Genomic DNA, 23729 nt, shown 5'->3' on the forward strand with positions numbered 1-23729 from the left:
TTGTGTTAAACTGCTGATATTTGGGGTTTAATTTGTTACCACAGTATAGTCTATTTTTTCTTTCTTGATTAATACAAAGTTTCAAGGGGGAGACAGACATTAGACAATTGAACACCAAAACCAAAATTGCATGGAAGGGAATAAAATGAGTACTCTGAACTGGAATAACAAAGGAGATCTTTTTTAGTAAATTGGATCATGGTTCAGAAGTATTCCCTTCCCACTCCCCATATTTCCAAGGGAAGAGTCTACCACTGATGTTGGGTTAGGCTCTATGACTTGCTTTGGCCAACAGAATAGGGAAGTAACAGTGGACCAGTTGTGAGTCTAGGACTTAAAAGGCCTTGTATGTTTCTGTTCATACTGTTCCACCTCTGCCATAGGTAAAGGTTATGAAATGAACAGGTTCAGATTAGCCCACTGGTCCTGGGAAGAAACTGAGAGATGTATGGAGCAGGCACCCTAAAGGAACAGACTGCTTCCTCACTGGTCTTTCAGACTCTAACTTTAGCTACCTCCAATACTATAATATAGTCTAGAGATAACTTCCTAAAACATTTCATCATATGTGTTTGACCCAGGGGGACACGGGTGAGGAAAAGGAGAGCTAACATTTACTGGGTGCATATGTTATTCTAGGTATTATCCTAGGTGATTAGAGATGATATTTCTTTCAGACTGGTTTCCCCTGGCAGCAGACTCTGCCTAAGACAACGATTTGAGAATAAATACTTTATTTGGGAAGCAATCTTAGAAAACACCAGTAGAAAAGGAGTGAAACAGGGAAGGGAAGGAAGCCAGTAATGGGTGTGTAATGAAGCAACTGCCACTCTGGGTCGCTAAGGCTCATCCATGGGGAATATATCTCAGGGTAAGCCATCAGAAGGTGAGGAACGTGGGCTATTTATTCTCCAACTCTCATCTGTGAATGACTGAAGGCTGAACCTGGAGCCATTAACCCCTCTGTACTTCCAGGCTGCAGTGGACACAAGCTGAAAGAAGGGTCTCAATAAAATTTGACAGTGCTTGCACTTAGATGCCATGAGCACATAGTAGAGTGTTAATAGTCAGGAGGACATGGGAGGGCCCCCGACGGCAGAACCTTCTTTTCATTTATTCCTCATAAATGTCACCATTTTAGAGAGGTTTTTCCCTGATCACTTAATTTAAAGACACATACCCCAGTTTTCTATCACTTGTCCTTTCCTTCTGAGCCCTTATCGGAATTGATCACTATTAATTTGCTTCTTTTCTTGTATATTTTCTATATTTGTTCCTAGACTGTGAACATAATGAGGTCAAGAACTGAGTTTATTTTGTTCAACAACACCTAGTACAAAGTAGAAACCCAGTATTTGTTGAATCAAGTATTGAATGACAGCCCTATAAGCTAGGTAGTGTAATCTTCATTACTGGATGGGAATACTAAGGCCATATTAGTGGTGACGGAATTCCAATCCAGGAAGGTCTGACATAAAATCCCATACTTTTACCACACTGCGATAATGATACCATGCTCTTTTCCTATTTCCTGTCTCAGAAAACTCAATTATTTCCTATTTCTTACATCATTAAATCTAAATTCCTCTGCCTGACTTTCAGTTCCTTCTATAATCTGGCTAGTTAGACCAGTCGTGCTGCATCTTAAAAAAAATTAGTGCACAAATACACTATGGGATGAATGAAATGTTGTTTAAAACCATATGAGAAAATGACTTGCAGGTTGCTTTTTGTCAAAAATTAGTGTAATATGAAAAAACAGTGTGATCCGCCTTCTAAAAAGTCCAATGAAAAGGCTAAATGAATGTAAATGTAATTTCTAGAGCAGTCAGAGGGGTGGGTGTTAATGATGGTGCATGTAAGACTCGGTTTCTGAGGACAAAATGACTGGAACTCAGAAAAACTGACAACAGAACAGCAAAATTCCTTTTATCCATGCATGATAAGTGATTTTGCTTTAGGCTTTGGGCCTGAACAAAAAACACTCTACCACACAAGCAAAATGGAACCAGGAAAAATGAAGAAGGAAACAAGAGAGGAAGAAAACAATGTGTTTCTACTTATATTTGCTAACAACGTGTAGATGCTTTCATTTACATTATTTCATTTAAGCCTTAGGACCAGGTCATTAGCATGACTGTAGGGCCTGACAAAAGCATGAAATAATTTAGCATTCAGTCACGCAGTAACAAAATTACTGAAAATAAGAGAGTTACAGCTTGAGTACCAGGGTGAAAATTCACATAAAAAACACTAGGTAATAATATGACCTTTTTTTTTTTTTCCATTTTTTTGGGAGGAAAGAATGTATTGATTGATTAAAACTATTTGAAGCATTCCTATACTACCGCTCCTCTTTATGGGTGCTTCTTCCATGGGAGGATAGTACTCCCTGCCCCAATGATATTAGCCTAGGCCAAGTGAGTTGCTTAGGTTAATGGAATACCAGCCAAGGGGAAGCTTTAAGCCAGCCTACATTCTCTGTCCTTTGTGGCAAATCTTAGCCACGGGCTCCATTTTCTTTCTAGACTTTGGAACAAAGAGATGATGGAGCAGAGTCCCAGTCAATATGCAGCCAACATGTAATAGTAATGAAAAATAAACCTTTGTTCTTGTAAACACTAAGGTTTAAGGTTTTTTATTATTACAATGGTAAAAGCTGTGTATGAATAAGTAGGTAAAAGTGCCTTTCTAATTCTGGGAAAGTTTACAAATCAAAAATTGAGATCTTGAAGAAAACCACTTTCCATTCATAACTTTAAAAGTTTAACGCAAGAAAAATTTATAAATGTTTATAATATTTAAAAAACTTTGACATGTTAGGGCATATGGGCACATGATTCCAAATGAAATGAGAAATACATTATTTACTGAGTTGTGACATTGAGTTCAAATATGCAGGAGAATTTTATTTAGTTGGTTTATAATAGTATTGTAATGCTTACAAAAACTTGAAATTTACTATGTTTATACATTAATTGATTAGATTTGTAAGAGTGGTTTAAGTCTTTGGGAAGGTTTTACTTGTTACCTCAGTGTTTGAAATAATAAAGAAGAGAAAATTTATTAGATTTATGAAGAAAAAAATATTTAACAATTTTAAGTAAAAGTTTTAAAGCGATTATTAAAACTTACCTGATTTATAAATAGAATAAGATTTGTATGTTCAGTCTCAAAAAAATACTGAAAAACTAGGTTTAAGTTAAAAACTTTAACTTTTATAAAATGAAAATTAAAAATTGCAAATAAATAATAATTTATTAATTAATAAATAATCTTTACTGTGCACAAAAGTCATCCTATAACATTAAAAACTCACAGCAACAAAAGTCACTATGAAGTAGTAAAGTATTTTCCATTTTATAAATAAGGAAATGAAGACTCAGAGAAATTAAAGTTGACCCAAACCAAAATTATGGTAATTCTACAATTTTTTAATTCTACAATTTGTAAAATGGCTTTCAAATGTGTCATAAAATGTAATTTATTCTCTTTTTTTGCATTTAAAATGTTAATGCATGTTCATTTATAAAAGCTTTCTAAATCATCACTTATAAATAAAGTCTTAGCTATTATAGATACTTGTATATTGAAAAAATTTATTCTCTGGCTGATTTTTCTTTTGAAATTTTTTTTGCTTCCTCAACTGGATGGATTATTCCTGAAGAAGAGAAGAGATTTATTCTACCCCAAGTGACCAATAAAAAAAAAAAAATGTGCACATAGCAAGTTCTTGGTAAGTGCTCACTGAACTAATGAATAAAATGCACACAAAAAAATCATTTTATTTATTATCCTTTTGTTTCTTTTCTTTATCTCCTTCATAAAAGAATCTGAGGAGGCTTATAATAAAAGATAGATACAAACTAGTTTTAAGTAAAATAAAAAAAATTAGAACCATAAAAATGAAAAGAAAGAAAAAATCTTATTATAAGACTAACATTTACTGTGACTTAGCATGGAATGTATCTGTTTGCTTCCCTGGAAGACAGGCAACAGGGCAAAAGTAGAGGCTATACATGTTCTTAATCTGTTTCAAGGAATCACATTAATTCTGATGCAGAATTCTTAAAGGTGTTTAATTTGTTGATTCACATAACATACAACCTAAAATACCTGTAAATAATAACATTGACCAAATCCTTAACTTTTTCAAGTTTAGAAAAGAACCAAAAGACCTTTCAATAACGTAAAGAATAGTGATTAAGTCAAATGCATGAAACATCTGTCCATCTATCTATATATCCTTTTATGTTAATAGCTTTTACTATGAAGTATTTTTATGTTAGTTAAAAGGCAAGCCTCAAAATTAAGCTAATATGCATTAACTCACACATTATATACATGATATATATGTGTACATACGCACACAAATGTATCTGTGCAATTTTGGGAATTTGAAGCAACAATATATATAATCTGTTGGATTCCTATAGATAAGAGATTTAAATTTCTTCTTGGAATAGATATGTAGATATGTAACTAGTGGTATATCTTAAAGGATTTTAAAGTTACACCACCCTTGGATAAACTAGAGTCAGCACAATTTAAGATTAAAATATAACCTCCTTCTAAATTCGCTTAGTCCTACCTAAAAATTTATGGAAAACATTTAGAATTGACATTGAAATAGAAAAATTGAGCACCGACTTTATGAAACAAAGTGAAGTAAGATTTGTTTTTGTCTTAAAGCATTAAACTATTAGAGAAAGTAATCTATTTTTTAACCACTTATAATCTTCATAAATAATGACAGAGAGACTCATTTCCGTGAGATTTTTCAAGATAAAGTAAATCAGGACAAGGTAAAAGTGAAATGTGGTTTGTAAATTGGAGGTAAGATTCCTCTAAAACTTTTGGTGTTTTCAGACTCTTTTAGGTTATCACATTAAGTAATTGAAAAAGCATTGAAAAGCATTAAGTAATTGAAGGCTGGAGTCTATGCAGATGCATCAATGAGCTCATGAACAGGCCGCCTCATGAACTTTCTTAATGATGGTGTGGAAAATACATGGCACCAGAAATATAAGTTATGTTTATGTAATAAACATTGCAGTTGATCCTTGGAGAGGAAAACTTGTCTGGATAATGGCTAGTTGTAAAGCTGCTCACCCTTTGCTGACTGTCATCAAAAAATCATTTCTGATTATTTTTAAACACAAAAAGTCATTATGGCTATTAAGTACATATTATAGTATGCCTAGAATATTGTCTACATTTCATATATCATCAGAAATATTCATCTCATTAATATGCTTTCTAAGTGCTATAATTATCTATTCAATCAAAACTCATTTTTGCATCCTTTATATTTTTTAAGTTCACCTCTCAATCACACTCAGCCTTGACTGTACCTTCAGTATTCATTGTGGCTCTTAAAAGTTAGCAAATACAGCCTTTGAGTCCAGAATTAAAGAGTGAGCCTTTAATAGTCTCTTTTCCCTTAGTTCCCCTTCCCAATTAATTTTATAACAAGTTTAGTTAAGCGTTTGGCCTAAAGGGGAAAAAATCTGAAAAACAAAAAAGCCTCAGAAAAAGCTTAGAAATCATTTTGTGGTTGATGATGCAGGAACGATTGCCCCACCATGGATTATTCCTGGTAATACTAGCCAAAGTATTATTAATAACAGGATGCCAGCAAAAATGCTTATCACAAAAGCTGTCATGTTTACTGTCATCTGTAGTGCTTGACTTTAAAAGACAGCAATAAGAACTGATGGACGTTATGATGTGCTCTATCTTGCCTGACAGTAAACTGATAGGCATGTGACACATCAAACGCTACAAGTGAAAATACATTCTTGATTAAACATGGTGCGTGAAGACCTGTGAGCAGAGAGGTAACATTATTCACTCTTCACCCATGCAACCAAATGGCACAAAAAGTCATATATAGTTTGCTTTCAAAATTAAAGAGGAAGTATTTAGCTTTGGTCTTGATGACAGGAGATTCAAATTCACACAAAATAAAACAAAACAATGCCTGGTTTTCAAATATTTTTCATAAAAAAATGTAAATTAATTAAAAACAGAATGTAGAAAATATTGATGCAAAGACTTTCTTGCCTTTTTACCATATGGACACACCATCAATTCAAACAAACTTGTAAAATGTAATCTTTTCTTTGGCCTATACAACACTGGAGATACCATTTAAAAATCTTTGAGTACAAATATCCTTTGTGCAGTAGTTTGAAAATAAATTAAGCCAACTCTTTCTAAAATAGCGTGCTCCAATTAAATAGTTAAGTTTTCTTTAAACTTATAAAACCAGAGAATCTTCCAAGGGGGCTAGAATACATTCATTGCTTTCAGGACTTTTATTTCATAGGAACACTTACTTATTCTGTATATAGAACAGTCTCACATGGATCAGAGTTTTAGTTGTGTGGGGGCCCAGGGCAGGCCACCCCAAAATATGCCTCAATGACATATTGATTATTTTGAATTAAAGTTACTTAAGAAATGGCCAATACAAGAGGGACACTTTGAGCCTCCTCTGTCTCCCTAAAAGCAGTAAAAAAAAACTTCCCATGTGAAAAATCCGCCTCTAGTAGTAGAAGGACCCCCCTTATCTCCAGAGATAAGGAATTAGGGGCAGAGAAGCCTATATAAACAAACCTTGTTACTTTAACTTACTATCCAAGCCCAAACTCTCTTTAGATTCTTCACAAATTGAGTCCCCAGAACCTAAGTTTCCTTGTCCTGTCAACTCCTCTCAAATATATTGTTTCTTTATTTAAAAAGTATAAAAGCTGCCTGCTTTGGCCACTTCTTAGATCCTATTTCTATGAGATTTCCGTGCATATGAATTAAAATTCGTTTCTTTTTCTCCTGTTAATCTGTCTTGTGTCGATTTTATTATTAGTGTAGCTAAAAGAACTCAAAAGGGGTCAAGGGAGAAATGTTTCCCTCCCCGATAGTTGATATTGAGTCCAGCTGTAAATTCCAAGGAATGTGAATTCATAAATATACCACTACCTTTACTATGTTATCAGTGTAATGACTTTTTGTTTCATTTAATATGAGCAATTAAACAATAAAACTTGAAGTGTATATATTTTTTTAATGAAGATGTATTCTGCTATTCATTAATTATTTCATTCATTGAGCAAGTATTTACCAAGCATCTCCATGTGCCTGGCATTGGGCTCAGCATAGGTAATGCAGGTAGAACAGAGGTCCAGTCCCTGTCGCCACAAGTCTGACTCTAGTGAAGCAAAATTCCAAACATGACATTCTACTAATCGTGTTACTGTTTTGGGGGATATTTTATGCTAACTTTATTCAAATAAGCCTGAAACATTTGAAATGCATTGATTTTCTAACTAATATGTTGTTTGCCTTTTAATATACTTAGTTTCTTTATATGTAACATATGATTTGACAATTTAGAGAGAAAGTTTCTTGAGGCTTGGTCTGTATCATCCATCATTTTAAAGCCACAAGTATAGTTTTATCTAGCACAACTAAAAAAATAACTTGATCTTAAAACAAATCACCGTGGTTTTGCAGCTAGAGCTGCAGCAGGTCAAAGTCAAGATTGCCAGAGGTTAACAAGAGAAAGGTACTCACAGTGGGGCACAGAAGGGTCATGGGCTCCAAACTAAGGTGGACATCTCCAGGGAAGTTGTCAGGCCAGCAAGGATTCCTTCTTTCTGGGAATGGCCTTAATATAAAACACAATACTACCCTGGACTTGGGCATAGAGAAGTGACTCAAACTGGGCTGATCAAATTCTCTCTTTGCTGAGAAATAAAACTTGAAATGCAGAGGTAGTGATTTTGAATCTTTGGAACTGAATCACATTAATTATTTTTTATGTTTTTTTCTCTTTGAGAGAGAACAGCCACGAACTTCTATTGCTGAGTTCCCTAGAATTTTCTAGGTTCCTGTCCCTTTTCTCCTCTTTTGCTCCTCTCTTCCCCCTTGGCTTGAATGAGGACGTTGAATGTGTCTCCCAGCTCCTAGATAATTTTTTTCAGGAGCTAGCATTGCTATTCTATGAAGTAATGGAACCAGCCTCACCAGAGGTGGAAATAGCTCATGGCCTCATGGTTATTCTGGCTTCCCATCCAGTACTGTAAGGATGGACAGGAAGGTGCCAGGTTAATTTGTTTTTTTTTGCTAGGCCAGCAGAAGAACTAGATGGACTCATAATTATAATGGGTTGTTCAAACATAGACTTCAGTAGAGGCAGCAAGATACTACAGAGGTGATATTCCAAAGCCAGACTGATGTATGTGGAATTTACGAAGTAATAATAATAGCAAGTAATTATATAGAGCCAGAAATTGTTCTAAAAGCTTTACATATATTAGCTAATTTAATCTTCCCTATTGTTTTCAATGAATAAGCTGAGGCACAGAGAGATTAAGTAACTTGCCTACATCACACAGCTGGTAGGTAGTAAAGTTGTTACTCAGATGCCAGTGGCTTGGCTCCAGGATCTGTGCTCTGAACTACTCGTAGCTGGTCTATACTAGCTAAGTTCGGGTTCTACTGTTTTGGACCCCAGATCAATGATTTAAAAGGGATCAGATTATTGAAAGAGAAGGAGACTTTGTGAAGGAATTTCGCTGGAGTAGCTATTTCCATGGTATGAGTACCCTTTCCACCTAGGGGTAAGGAAGCTCTCTTGGCTGGTCTTTCATTCTGCAACAGGAGTTCTAGACATCGATGTGCAGTCACATCATGGCAGACAGGAGCTATAAGGACTTCTGCCAGAATTGGTTCCTGGTTGTGAGTGCCACAGGAGTGCTGGAGGTGGGGTCAGACATGTTGCCTGCTTCTCAGGATTCCACAAGGAGGCATTTTCCCTACCCTTCCTGGGCTCTTGCCCCATTTTCTCTTTTCCAGGGATGCTGAAGGAGTTATGCAATTGGTGAGTTCTGAAGAAGAACTGAGAGTAGATGCTGCACTCAGAACCCCTCCCCTCCCTCCTCTGGATCCTGCCTGGGACATCTGGTTTTACCCTGCAAGTTTCTAGCTGTACAGCACTAGGCCCCGTGGAATGAAGCTACATGAGCTAATTCTTAGGAAGATCACGGTAGTCAGGCACTTGAGCTACATCCTCAAGCATCAGTGTTATCAGTAATAAAAACAAATAGGCAAAAAGTAAATTTTGGTGAGGTAAATAGCACCTGGAGAAGTTTTTGATGGGGCCAGGACATGGAGCTATGGGCTTTCAGTTTTAGCAAGTAGGCCATGCAAGATTTGATTGGGGGTTTATTACAGTTCACAGCAGTTTTATTCCTAGGCAAACGGTTGTTTTTGCACAGACAGGGCTGTTTTATCAACACTGTATTGGCCTTGCTGATCTTAGTGCGCATTGGCCAGTGTTTAAGCTGCTGTAGTTTGACCTTGAGCTTTGGGCTTGATACACACGTAAGCCCTGTCCATGGCCTTATAAGTTAGAGAACTCTCATTGTGGATGTCCCCACAGAAGAGTAGTGAATTTGATTAATAAACAAATGAAAAGTAACAGGGATCCCTTTTAATGAAGAGAATCTGCCCTCTTCTAGGTGGAATTGAAAAAGATAACAAACATGTCACTGAAACGATTGCATACATAAAGGTCACAAAAAGAAATAATAAAGTCTGTTCGGAGCACTTGGTCTTTAAGAATTGAGTTTGTTAAGGTATCAAGGAGGAATTGAAATGGTATGAAAAGAAGAATGCTTCAGTTTTACTATCAGAACAGAAGCAGCAGAAGAATAGAAACAAAATAAAGGAAAACTGGCTAACTTTATTGGAGGAAAAGAGAACTTTCCTTAGGAGAAATATTGAGATTTTATAGGATATATTAGACAGATATGAAATAGAAAATGGGAACTTCCAGGCCAAGAGAAACAAATATTAAAAGGAAATGGATAGACTCAGCTCTGATGAATCTTAAAGAAGAAAGTCGAAAAGCAAAAGATGTTTCAGCTGTACCAAGTCAAACAATTATGACAGAAGCCTAAAGAAATCTAACCAAAACAGAGAGACAGAATTTTAGAGAGTGATCTGGAACGAATCCCCAAGAGATGGCAGGGTCTGGGAAACTACTGAGGATGTGGCCTTTCAAAGCTGTAGATAAAGCGTCCAGAATGACAGCAATTGGGAACCACAACTTGAAGAACAGGGACATGATACCAAAGCATCACAAAACCTGGACAAATTTAAGGATAGGAAAAAATATATTTAAAACATTATTAGGGGAGTTTCAAAGTGATAAAATCATTATAGATGAGGGTACAGGTATTGCCTTGCCCTAAGGAAACCCTCCAGAAATTTATAAAGTTAGCATTTTAAAGGAAGATCCAGCAAAGATAAAGCATATTAAAGGAGACATATTACAGGAAAAGGCATGCAGAACAATAAGAGATCAAGTCTAGGCCTGGATTTTGATCCTGACTTCATGGGAAATTTCTTCCTCAGTGGGATTATCCAACCCAGACAGGTGAGGATGGATACGATTTATTTGAATAGTGAAGTCTATTGAAAGACTCATAATTTACTGATTTCATATTTCTCATATGAGAGACCTCATGAGACAAAGTTTAGAAAAATATGTTATAAAAAATATGAGTCCAAAAGCAGTGAAAACCTAAAAAACAAAGTACTAGGAAATAGTACTAGTTTTACACTATTAAAGAAAGAAATAGATCACCTATAGGAACAATATAAACTCTTAGAAACTCAGTTCAGACCCCCTGAAATAGAGTTGCCAGATTTAATGAATAAAAATAAGACAATGTAATGGTTAGTTTTATGTGTCAAATTGATTGGGACACAATACCTGGATATGTGGTCAAACATTATTCTGGATGCTTCTGTGAGTGTGTTTTTGGATGAAATTGACATTTGAATCAGTAGATTTTGAGTAAAACAGATTGCCCTCCATACAGTGGGTGGGCCTCATCCAATCAGTTGAAGGTCTTTATAGAAAAAGACTGACTTCCCTGGAGAAAGAAGGAATTCTGCTAGCAGATGGACTTTGGATTTGTATTGATGTATCAGCTTCTTCCTGACTCTTCAGCCTGCAGATTTTGGACTTGCCAGCCACAATAATCATATGAACAAATTCTTTAAAAATATATAAATACACACACACACACACACACACACATATATATATATATGCTATTGTTTTTGTTTTTCTGTAGAATCCAAATACAAACACCCTTACCTGAGTTTCAGATAAGGAATGAATAATATTTTCATTTTAAATGTGCCCTAAATCTTGTATGAGATGTACTTACAGTAAAAAATTATTTGTTGCTTATCTGAATTCAAATTTAATCAGGTGTCTTATATTTTATCTGGCAACTTTACCCTAAAATCAGTAGAACAATAGAGGGAGATAAAACACTATGGGCCTATTTCACTTCTGTGAAAAAGATATTCAGAAAGAGATTCTACTCAAGGCCTGCCTGGAATAGCCCAATGTTGAAAAAAGCAAGTTTCTTGAAAGAGCAGACGCTTAGCCTCATTAGGTCCCTAGAGGCACACATTTCTGAAGTAACAACAGCTGCTTTAGGCCAGGAACATGCTGCGGTTAATTCTCCAGATGAAACAGATAACAATGACAGCAGCTACATAGGCCTCAGCAATTCCATAGCAGTACATATGGCAAAGGGTACTAGGGTTCCAGGACTAAAGACATTTGCTCACCCGGCTTTTAGAAACCATGCTATTAGACAGACCCACATTCAGCCCATCTCTGGCACTCAAAGAGGCAACAATTTTCAAAGGTTTGAAAATATTGCCTGGGGAAAAAGGCACTGCAAACAAGCTGAACTAGGGTATTCAGCATTGCAAGCTTCTAAACTTTGCAAAAAGGCAAAGTGTCTTAATAGCTTCTCTCTGAGAGAGGAAACAGTATGTATAGGTAACTATTCCCCCATATATCACCTATGCATCATGCCAAAATTAACCTATGGATGGGAGAGTTCTTCCAGTTAAATTTAAATGCAGAAGTCATAGAGTTTACAATTTGTAAACTAGTGTGGCTAACTCCTTCATCTCCTTGTACATATGCCATCTTTTGTAAAAGTTCTACATATTCTAGTCTCCCTACTTGAAATTGCCCTCAAATCTCTCTCTAATCCTAAACCCCCATAACTTTGCACTTTTATCCACAGTATGAATCGCCTTCTAATGAATTATAACTCATTTATTTTGTTTAATGTCTGCTTTCCCCAACAAGAGCATGACTGTTGAGACTGGAAATGTTTGCCTTTTTTGGTTTGATTTTTAAATCTTTTCTCACAATGTATCACAAACACCCAGAACAGGGAGAGAGGCACATGGTAGGCACTCAAACAGTAGATATTTGTTGAATAAATGAATGTAATTTAATCATATTGCAGAAGCCTTGCTAACCATGCAGGACATTATTTGGGATAACAGGTAGAACATGAAGTGTCAAGACTTTGGTTTACAGTGGTCTTGGAGTTAAATCTACCCTGCTCCTCCTCTCTGCCCCCAATGATACCAGAAGAGTCCATGAAAGAATAGCAGTTTATATCTGGCAAAGACTGCCCTAATAAATTCCCCACTAGTTGTCTAAGGGCTTAATGTTTAAGCTCAGTAGTTTAAGAGATAAAAATTCTAAGGAACATTGCAAGTGGAGATGCTTCTTATCCACTCACTTATTTTCTGTGTGGAGAGATTTCCCCAACATTATTGACCTCTTATCTCATTTCTAACTCTTATTAGGAAATGCAATTTTTTTTTTTTTTTTTTGAGGTATGTGGGCCTCTCACTGCTGCAGCCTCTCCTGTCGCGGAGCACAGGCTCCGGATGCGCAGGCTCAGCGGCCATGGCTCACGGGCGCAGCCGCTCCGCGGCATGCGGGATCTTCCCGGACCGGGGGATGAACCCATGTCCCCTGCATCGGCAGGCGGACTCGCAACTACTGCGCCACCAGTGAAGCCCCAGGCAATGCAATTATTTACCAATTATTTGAAGAACTTGACATGCGTAGCCCAACACTTTCCTCCATCTTTCTTTGGGGTGAAGCTGCTTCAGGACAGATACAGTACACTGGTCTGTTTCTCACTGCTATAAATTTTATAGCAAGACTTCCCCACATGAGGAGGCCTGTGGCTTTTCTGTACTGCTGTGGCTGAGTCAGTTAAGTATGCATATATCTGAGTACAGTATGAAGATGTCCATTGTTGCCAAACATCACAGCTATGTCCTCCAATCTAGCTTTTAAAAGTAATAAAGTTGATGATTGATCTCTAACTTCCTGCCATCTTGTCAATATCTTAATTGGTTCCAAAATTGGTCTGGAATATGGAAATTATTTATTGGATGCCTTTAAACTCCAATAAGTATCATGGCATGAATCAAGTTGTATCTTTTATAGTTCATTTGTTTTTGGTAAACTTCTATTAGAGTGATACTTATATATCAAATATTGTACTTAATGCTAGTGGTAGACAAATGATAAGATGTATCTGCCTGCCCTTAAGCAACTAACAACCCAACGGGGAAAAAATAGACATGAAAGCAAAGGATAAAATACTGTGTTGTAAGTACTGCATTAATAATCTGTGCAAAGTGTTTCAGGGACTAATAGGAGGGAGGTCTTGCCCTCTGCCAAGGAGAGAAGGAGAACTTTTCATAAAGAAGGAATAAATTAGTAGAGTGGTAACTACTGAAATATACGGAAAGATATAGAAAGGGCTGAAATTTTATTTGAAGAAGTCTTTCACCAGATAAGAGAACCAACGCTTAGCAAAAACATGTAGCAAGTGAATTTGTTTTTCAAACTCCTCACCTATATAACCATTTTTTGACCTTTCCTTTCTCTTCCTGGACATCCAAACATCTCTTGAGATTTGATTCCTTGTAATTACTGAGATTAGTGAGCTAAAATCACTTTTATGATAGTCTTAAGATTTGACTAGTATTACCCTCAAAGGAATTTGCATTTTAAAAGAAGTCCAGGGACTTCCCTGGTGGCACAGTGGTTGAGAATCTGCCTGCCAATTCAGGGGACACGGGTTCGAGCCCTGATCTGGGAATATCCCACATGCCGCAGAGCAACAAAGCCCGTATGCCACTACTACTGAGCCTGCACTCTAGAGCCTGCAAGCCACAACTACTGAGCCCACGTGTCACAACTACTGAAGCCCACGCACCTAAAGCCTGAGCTCTGCAACAAGAGAAGCCACCGCAATGAGAAGCCTGTGCACCGCAACGAAGACCCAACAACGAAGACACAATGCAGCAAAAAAAAAATAATTAATTAATTTAAACAAACAAAAGGAGAAGTCCAGTGAAGAGTCAAGCCCTAACTCAAGCAAATGGTTTGCTAAGCCAGAGGTGTTAGGAAAATTAGTTCTAGTGGATCTTTTCTAAAATTATATCCTAAATAGAATCTTGGGAGAAATATGGCTGCAGATAGCTAAGGAAGCTGGTTTAAACCTGGAGATATTCCAGAGAAGAGTTTAAGACATATTTTTGCCTGAATTTCTATTATTACCTTGAATGGAAAAACTGTCTAAAATACATCAACTTTGTATAAATTTTGCATGAGCCATGAGCCTGATTTCAATTTTCTAATTGGTCTAAGAACGTTCAGGCTGTAAGTCTAATTTAATCTAACCTCCCTTTAATCTTATTTTTACCTCATGCCAAAATTATTAGTAAGCAACATGTAATAATTTCAGGTGTGCTGATAAAATTCAAGTTGAAAATGTAACATTATTTTTTGTTATGACACTGTATAGTCACAATCTAAGATATTAATAAAGTCAAACAAGAGTAAGATTTTCTAGCTAATGAGAAAACACTGACCACTTGTTTCTCTTGAGCCCCCTTGTACTAAAACCATGTATATTATTCCTTTGGCTTTGTTGTAGGAATTAAGAAAGGGTCGCCTAAAGAAAGACCTAAGAAATGAGGAGTGGGAAAGACTAGTCTCCTAGAATGGATATGCTAACTAAAACGATAAGCAGAGCTGGATAGGAATGTGTAATTCAGCAACCCTGATGTTTTAGACACATGACTGTTAATTTATAATTCTTTAAGCTATATACACATTATATACATTTCTTTGTATGATAGTTTATGTTTAAAAATTCAGAAAATGAATCATGGAGAGCTAAAATGAGGACACAGAATACTGTAGTGTAGGTATATAGCATGGAACAGTAGGAATAAGGTAGCTTCTGGAGTCAAACAACATTTGCGTCCCAGCTTTGGCACTTACTAGCTGTGTGACATTGCATAAATTATTTAACATGTCTGAGATCCTATAGCTTCATCTATACAATATGACTAATAATAGTTCAAATTTGAAAGAAAGAAGGGCTGGCTCTAGCATGGAAGGGAGATGTAGGGGAAATGGGTCTCATTCCAAACCAGAAGGAATTGTATTTTAAAGAAAGTTAAAGGAGCAGTTGAAGATAATGGACACATATCTGCCCACAAATTGTAGGGCTTAGATAGGAAAAGAGGGCTCTGAATGATAAATAGAGGCCTGGAAGTCACTTTAATATCAGTGCCCAGATTCCTGATCTCCCAAGTACCACCTCTTCTGTTCCTTGTTCCCATTCCCATCCCTAAAGTATTTTGGGATAGCTAAGTATATACAGACAAATATACAATACAAACAATAGTATAGGATACAGTGTTGAATAACCTTACCTGTTCCATTACGCTAGGTCAAATGGCAAATACATCATCTTACTTTCATTTCCTTAACTTATCTAGGATTATTTTTAATACCAAACCAGTTCTAGGCTTAAGCCAGTGAGTGCATAGCATTCTTATGGTGTATAGTAATGGTACAGGAATAGGAATACATCCCAATTTAGGCTAGTGAAATGATAGGGAACATTTTCTAGGATCATCTAGGAGGTTTCCTAGCATAAAGAGAAGCCCGAGAAAAGATAGTAACTCTTCTGCATACTGACATTGTTATGCATGTGTGTGAGGTCTATAACTACACAGCATGGTGTTACCATCCTGAGGATTACTTCAAATTTCCTTAGCAGATATGAGCCCTTCCCCACACCCACTGCATAAGCCCCCAGACCAAGTGAGTGAGATGACAGTAACACCCGGTCATCAACATCATACTTGAGTCATTAATACATAGTTTGAAATAGGAACCTGGTAAAGAATACAAGTATCTGGGGATTCACCACAAAATTGAGATGAAATCCACGAGAAGAAGGGTAGCCTTAGGATCTTTTAAATTAATGCACTCCACTTCTTACACTGCATTTAGTGTTCCCTACTCCTTTATCCTATTTACCATAAATCATCCAAGGCTTGAGTGCCTTTCAATCCTTGATTCATTGACACATATTTAATATAAACTTCTTAATAAGGATGGTGCATCAGCTCTCTGAAGGAGAAAACTAAAATGGGAAACAGAATGCCAAAAGAATGGGTAACTAAAAAGCAAGAACAATCACAGCAGAAGTGAAAGATGACAACTTGGTTTGGAGGGATGCCCAGATGGAATTATAGGCAGTAATGGGTATTTATAAAACTGTCCTTGAATCATTAGGGAAAGGTTAAATCATGTTCAGTAACTTCTAATATGAAGGCAGGAACCTGACTAATTATCATGATTTTCACCAAACTGGTTAATACAAGAATATTTTGACATTTGGAAAGGTAGCATTTAGTTATTTGAAAACAAAATAATTTTAAATGTTATCTCCTGATAATATAAAACAGATTGTTTATATTAAGGAAAAGTAAAATATCAATGCTATAAGGATAGAATTATGTTATTAGGAATTTAAATTTTATGATGGTAAAAGAAAGAAAGAAAAACTCTTCAATTAATTTTTCTTATTATTCAGAAACTGAACAGAAAGCCTCTGTGGAATTTTAGTTCACAAGTACGGACTCAGGGAAATTTTGAGGAAAAGTTATACCTTCATAGATATTTCTCTATATGAAAACAATTGTATTTTTTTTTTCTTTTAAACAGGCCACAATCACAACTATGCTACCAAGAATTACTTAGCTATTGAAAACTAAATTGGACTGAGTAAAAATTTTAAAAAAGACAACATAGCAAAGCTATTGAAACAAAGTTTAAGAAAATATAAATTTATAAAAAATAAATTGAAGTCATAAACATTTAGGATTGTTTAGGACTGTTATATCCTCTTGATGAACTGACCCCTTTATCATTATGAAATTATCTTCTTTATTATGTTTTACTCTGGACTTACTTTTTTCTGATATAAATATAGTCACTCAAGCTTTCATTTAAATACTTTTTCTATCCTTTTATATATAACCTTTTCATATTTTTACATTTAAAAGGCATTTTGTATAGCAACTTTTTCTTTTTTCTTTTTTTTTTTTAACCAATCTAACAGGCTCTCTCTTTTAATTGAGGTATTTACACCATTTACACTTAATGTAATTATTGATCTGTTAAGGCTTATGTCTCCATTTTATTATTTGTTTTCTGTTTGTTCCCCTGGTTTCTAATTCCTCTATTTTTTTTCTCTTGCCTTCCTGTGGGTTACTTGAATATTTTTTTAGTTCAACTTTTATTTATTTATGTTTTTTAGTATAAATAATGAAGTAAGCAGCCATACTTAGAATGTATATATATCAAGGAACTGCAGGAGATCTCTAGACCCTAAAGGTGGCCCTCAGCTGGAAGTCAGCAAAAAGCGGGGCTCTTGGTCATAGAACGACAAGAAAGTGAATTCACAAGAAAGTGAATTCAGGCCTAAGTAAGCTTGGAAGTAGGTTCTTCCCCAGTTGAGTTCATGATGAAACTTCAGCCTGGTGAGACCCTGAGGTAGAGAACCTAGACAAGCCCTACCTGGATTCTTGACCCAAAGAAACTGTGAGATAAACTGTTTTAAGCCAGTAAGTTTGTGGTAATTTATTACATAGCAATATAAAACTAATATAGCATCATAAAGAGATTATTAGTGGTCTGAATGAAAGCCATCTCAGCAGAGTGATTGGGTAGGAGCCAGACTGCATTGATTTGGAGGAATGAGTCAGGGGTAAGTAAATGGAGTGAGTATAGATAACTCCTTTGAGAGGTTTGCCTGAGAACAGTCTGGGAATGTAGGGCTGTAGCTGAATGGTTCTTTGGTTTTGAGGACAAAGTTTTTATTTTTATTTTTTAATGGTAAGTAACTTGAGCATATTTAAAAGTCTGTCTTTTACAAGAATCAATTTTTACTGAAAGTTTGCTTGGCTATGTTAAATGCAATATAGCTAGATATAATTCACATGAAATAATTGGTTAAGAGCTATGTCTCGTGACCTAATGTTGATATTAATATTGATAATATTGTAAAAAGTATAAAAGATTATAAAAGACAGCAGTATGAATTCTGTTATTTAGCAAAACCCTCTTATTTGCAATATCTCCAAATGCAAGAGGGCTCACCTTGCATCTGGAGGATCCTATTGTCTGAGTCAAGTTCCACTATTCTTTCAATTCTCAGTAAAACAAAACCACTATCATTTGGCTTTCTAAGTTGGCAGCTCTCCATGAGAGCTGACCAGTAAGTCTTGGTCTAGATCCCATGTTGAATTTGTAGAATCATAGGGAAAGAACTGTGTGAGACAAATTACTATCTAACACGAATTACTATCAAACATTGCTGCAAGAATTCCAGCTTTACGTCATTTGTTTACAACCTGTTCCTTGCTTTATATTATTATTTCTAAAAATAGTGGTTATAATTTCTGTAGATTTTTATTTCTATGATCAAAACATGCTTTCTATCCTCAAATGGTTAGTTTGAAAAAAGAAGAACAATAATAATAAATGAAGAAGAAGAGAGGGAGGAGGAAAAAAATTTGCCAAGTCCCAAGTTCTATACCAGGTACTTAAAAAAATCTTCCTTAATTCTCCAAATAACCCTTCAAGGTAGGCTCTTTAATTAATCTTATTTTTTAAATAAGTAAACTGAGTCTTGGATTAAGGAAATAATACCCAGGGTCCTGCAGCTGTTCATTAAGTGTCACATTAGAACACCCTTTTGGTGACTTTAAAGTTAATGTCTTAATTAACTACTATATTCCTCCCATTCTAAAAAAGAGGATTCTTTCTTAGGGAATTAACAGTGGTCTGTACAGGACAAGAAGGACTGTTCATTAAACTAACAAGGGATAATGAAGACCTCTCTGGCAGGGAATAATACTTTACATGTTTCTCATTTCTCATTATGTCCTTCCATGTTCAATAACACAGTCAATCCAGCTGAGCTCCTGTAGTGATATTTCAAAAATTGTCCTGACTGCCACGATTCAATTGTTGAGGACTTGCTTGTTACAACACAGGAAACAGTTATATTATGTACCTTACATTATACAACAATAAGACTTAACTCTGAAATATGTCTATCATTATTAGTCTTTTGTATCCATGGTGATTTAATGTCATCTTGCCGCCAGTCATTTGACTTAGGCTAGTGGTTTTCAGAGTGGAGCTTGCATCAGAATCTCCTGTAGGGCTTCTTCGAAACACACAGATTACTGGATCCGACTCTCAGACATTTGGATTCAGTAGTTGTGGGTTGTAGACCTTAAAATTTGTGTTTCTAACAAGTTCCCAGATGCTGCTAATGCTGCTGCTGGTCTGAAGACCACACTTTGAGAACCACTGGCCCAGACCAGGGTTTTAAAACCTTTTTCTGTAAAGAATCAGGTAAATACTTTTGGCTTTGTGGACCATATAGTCTCTGTCACAACTGCTTAACTCTTCCTTTGCCATGGAAAGCAGCCATACACAATACCTAAATAAGTAGGAGATGGCTGTTTCAATAAAATTTTATTTACAGAAACAGGTGTCAGGATGGATTTGGTAAATGGACCATAGGTAGTCAACCTCTGGCACAGACCAACTCAGTATAAGAGGCCTGAAAAATAACTTTGTATATATTAACTATACTCTGTGACTCCATGAGAATCAACTATAGAATTATCCACAAAAACCCTTTCTAAGTTTCTAAATAAAATCTGCAGAACTATAACAGAGACTAAGCTGATTGTCTTAAACCAGCACAGAGGAGAAATCCCAAAGCTTCCCTATGAACCCAATAATAAAGCAATAGTTTTATGCACGAGTCTGCATCTTATAAACAGTTTTTGTTCTAACATGCCCATGAACTATACCTTCATTTTCAAATTTTAGTTTTAATTGGATATTGTTTATAATGCTAGAAACTATAAATATACCAAATAAAAGAAAACTAACACTATATTAAATGACATAGATGCCAACCCAATCAGATTATCTATTGACTTTATAATAAAATGAAACAAAACAAAGATACTCTACTTGCCATGAGTGTGCCCAGATTTAATACATTTGGTCTTTACCTGGAATGGTGTACTCCAAACTAATTTAAAATGCCAATATAACCTTAAAAATCTACTAAACTATATATGCCAGTGAACCCACTGCGTTAGCTCTATCCTTACAAAATGTAAACTCCTGTAAAAAGGCATCATTCAGAAATTTTTTTCTGATTTTTTGTCATAATGGATTGTGATTTAGTACCCTGAAAATAATTAGATGCAAGTGACATGAGGAAAGCTAGTATTATGGGTCATCTTATAAACTTAAAATGCAAGTATTATGTTAAACATCTCTAACAATGCTATATTTAGATGCAATATTTAGATAAAATCTCTACAATTATATATTGTAACATTTTGATAATTTTAAGATGGATTAAAATGGCCTTCTGAGGGGATACATGACTTCTTTCAAAATCTTTTCCTAAATTCGATTAAATCAAATGTTTCATTTTGATCAATGGATTTAGATTTGCTACTAGACATTTACTCTTTAGCCTAATGAAGTTGTTTTCAAAGAGTCCTCAGTTTTAAAAAAAAAAGGTTGAAAGAGAATTGTGGTCAAATGACACTGGGAAATGTTCACTTTAAACACACTTTAAAAGTTTTTTGTTTTGTTTTTGTTTTTTTTTTTACTTCAGGACTCTTTGGAAATAATATTCATGGTACAGATATCTAAGAAAGATGTGGTAAATCATGTAGCTTTTTCCAATCTCATTTGAACATGGAACCAAGTTATTAGTAGAGCATTCTGAAGTACAAGAGAAACACTTAACAAAACAATGTTCTTAGTGCCTGTATCCAGGTACCATATGATATTTTTTAAAAAAAATAAATTCAATTAGAATCAACAAGTATTTGTTAAGTACCTCTGTTATTTGACTTATCAGTTAAAGGTTAATGTTTTACTTTTACTATGCCACTCACCTAAGTCTACCTAGAATGTAGTTAAACCTATTAAACATACTTACACTCCTCTTCAGGCCTCTTCCGAAGGGCTGCACGAACTTCTTTACAAGGACTTCTCTGATATTGTGGGGGATTCCTTCCCCTTATTAGGTTCTCCATCCTACAGGAGGGAATTAACAGAATATTTTAATACCAAAATCTTGATAAATTTTAACAAGTTAAATGGTTTAAATCAAGAGTCAACAATTCAGGTAGACCACACCATTAAGAGTATCTAGCAAGGAGTAAGACAGTAGGGAGTGGCAGTGACTCTGGTAAACTGGAGAGTGCTTGACTTTTCTTAGGCATTCCAATGTTAAAAATATAAAAACACATGTGGATGAAACTCATGTAAACATTCTCCAGTTAAAGACTGTTATGGACTAAATGTTTGTGTCCCCACCCCCTCCACTCCTCCAACCCTTCCCCTCCACACCCCCATTCATATGTTGAAACTCTAATCCCCAGGGTAATGGTATTTGGATGTGGAACCCTTGATAGGTAACTAGGTTTAGTTGAGGTCATGAGGGTGGGACACGCATGATGGAATTAGTATTTTTATAAGATGAGGAAGAGAGACCAGAGCTCATTCTCCCCTGCCATATGAGGACACAGTGAGAAGGTAGTCATCTACAAACCAGGAAGAGGGCTCGCACCAGGAACTGAATCTGCTGGTGCCTTGATAGTAGAATTCTAAGACTCCAAAACTGTTAGAAATAAATGTCTATTGTTTCAGCCACCCAGTCTGTGGCATTTTGTTATAGCAGTCCAAGCTAAGTCAGAGACCCATTAACTAAAGAATGATTACTTATAAAGCAAACACATTTATCAAAAATCACGTTACCCTTTAGAAAGAAAGATCATATCTTTCACCAACATTCTGAATACCAGTTTTCAGGAGTTTTAATTGCTGCTTTCTTTTGTGCTAATGATTAAATTGGGAGGGGTTTTCTAATTCTAATCATTGTGACTTCTTAAAAATATGGTCAATATAAAGTGCACTTCTCAGTTACTTCCAATGCTGACAACCAGAAAATAATAATAAATGGGCCACATGCAACTTGGGTTGGCATATTAAACAGCATATACTCTGTGGTTAGTATTTTCTGGTTTTAGTAAACCTTACAGTTTTGTGCCAGCAATGCACACTCTGCTTATTTTGAAAACATTAAACAACTATTGAGTGTTTAGGATTTGGAAATTCAGAACAAAACAATGATATTTATCATTTAAAAATATAAACATAGCTTTTAACATCTACATAATTATTCTAATGGGATATCACTTGTTTTAACAAACATGCTGGCAGATAGCATGTAATGGTGTGGTTGTTATGGGTTATGGTGGTAGAAAGTCTCCTAGGGTGAGTAGTACAGAGAATTATATTTCTAGTGTCTAGAGAGGAAATTGGGAAAGGATAATCCAATAAAAGCAATATGTAAAATGGTGTGAAATATGAGATAAATAACCTTTTGTACTGGAAGAGTAACATAACACTATTTCTATGAGAAGCTGTCACTGGTTCTTAGAAATACTTTTCCAAATATATTTCCTTAAATCAAACCATTCATAGGTAGGGACTACTTTATATGTGTGTGTATGCTCACTCATATGCCCATGCTTGTGTATGTAAAGTACAAGAAAACATTTCTCAATGTGTGATGATAACTTGAAATTTAGTTTCACTTGAAGATCATTTCAAGTGAGAAAAAGAGTTCAAGGTTATGATAATACAATGACAGGAAATCAAGTGAAAACCTCAAGAGTTTAAGACATAATTTGCTTTAATACTATATATGGGGGCAAAATTAAGCTTCCAGGACCATCCCTGCAGTTTCAGTATGAGGATTAGCCATGTAAATTATATAAAATGTTCTAGATTCTGACTCGAATTAATTCAGTGCACTATTTTGATTACATGTTTCAGAAAATACATGAATTTTCATGATGATATAATAACAATTTAAGTAAACTTTAGTTAATCACTAGTATTTACAAGCTCAAGATAGTAAAATACAACAAACATAACCTACAAATGCAAGTATCTACATAAAATTGTGATTAATTTTAAAAAACAATTAGTCATCGTGATTATACAGATGAGGGATGACAACTTACCCTGGTTGGAAATCTACATAAACCAGTCTGTTAGATAGGCTATTACTTTTCCTTTTATGTATCTATCGAGAATGTGAAAACGAAAATGGTCTAGTTGATTTTGACGTAATTATATTTGAGGGTATGTCAGAAAAACTGAAATACAAGTTAGAAAGTACTGCCAAAGGCTCCAGGAAAGTTTCACTTACATGGTTGCTATTGGCATCAAAGATCACCAAGAATCATTGTGCCCAAATGTTGCATTATGGGAATGCTCACAAGCAGATATGCAAGAGATTATGCAGTGTTAGCAATGCCGCATAGTTTAATTTTAAGGAGCCTAGGTTCTGGAATAGACTGCCTGGGCTAAACTCCCA

General features: G+C 35.5%; 1 protein-coding gene across 7 annotated transcripts in view; it reads right to left on the bottom strand.

The window, feature by feature from the left end:
* Positions 1–23729, bottom strand: part of LRRC7 (leucine rich repeat containing 7) — a 498913-nt gene that overhangs the window by 366112 nt on the left and 109072 nt on the right. For all 7 annotated transcript variants that reach the window (XM_060304379.1, XM_060304393.1, XM_030865914.2 and 4 more), the window contains exon 2: positions 21279–21376. In XM_060304379.1, coding sequence (XP_060160362.1) covers positions 21279–21376 — 98 coding nt within the window. The remainder of the gene's footprint in view (positions 1–21278; positions 21377–23729) is intronic.

The sequence above is a fragment of the Globicephala melas genome, chromosome 1 (assembly GCF_963455315.2).
Source record: "Globicephala melas chromosome 1, mGloMel1.2, whole genome shotgun sequence".
NCBI lineage: Eukaryota > Metazoa > Chordata > Mammalia > Artiodactyla > Delphinidae > Globicephala > Globicephala melas.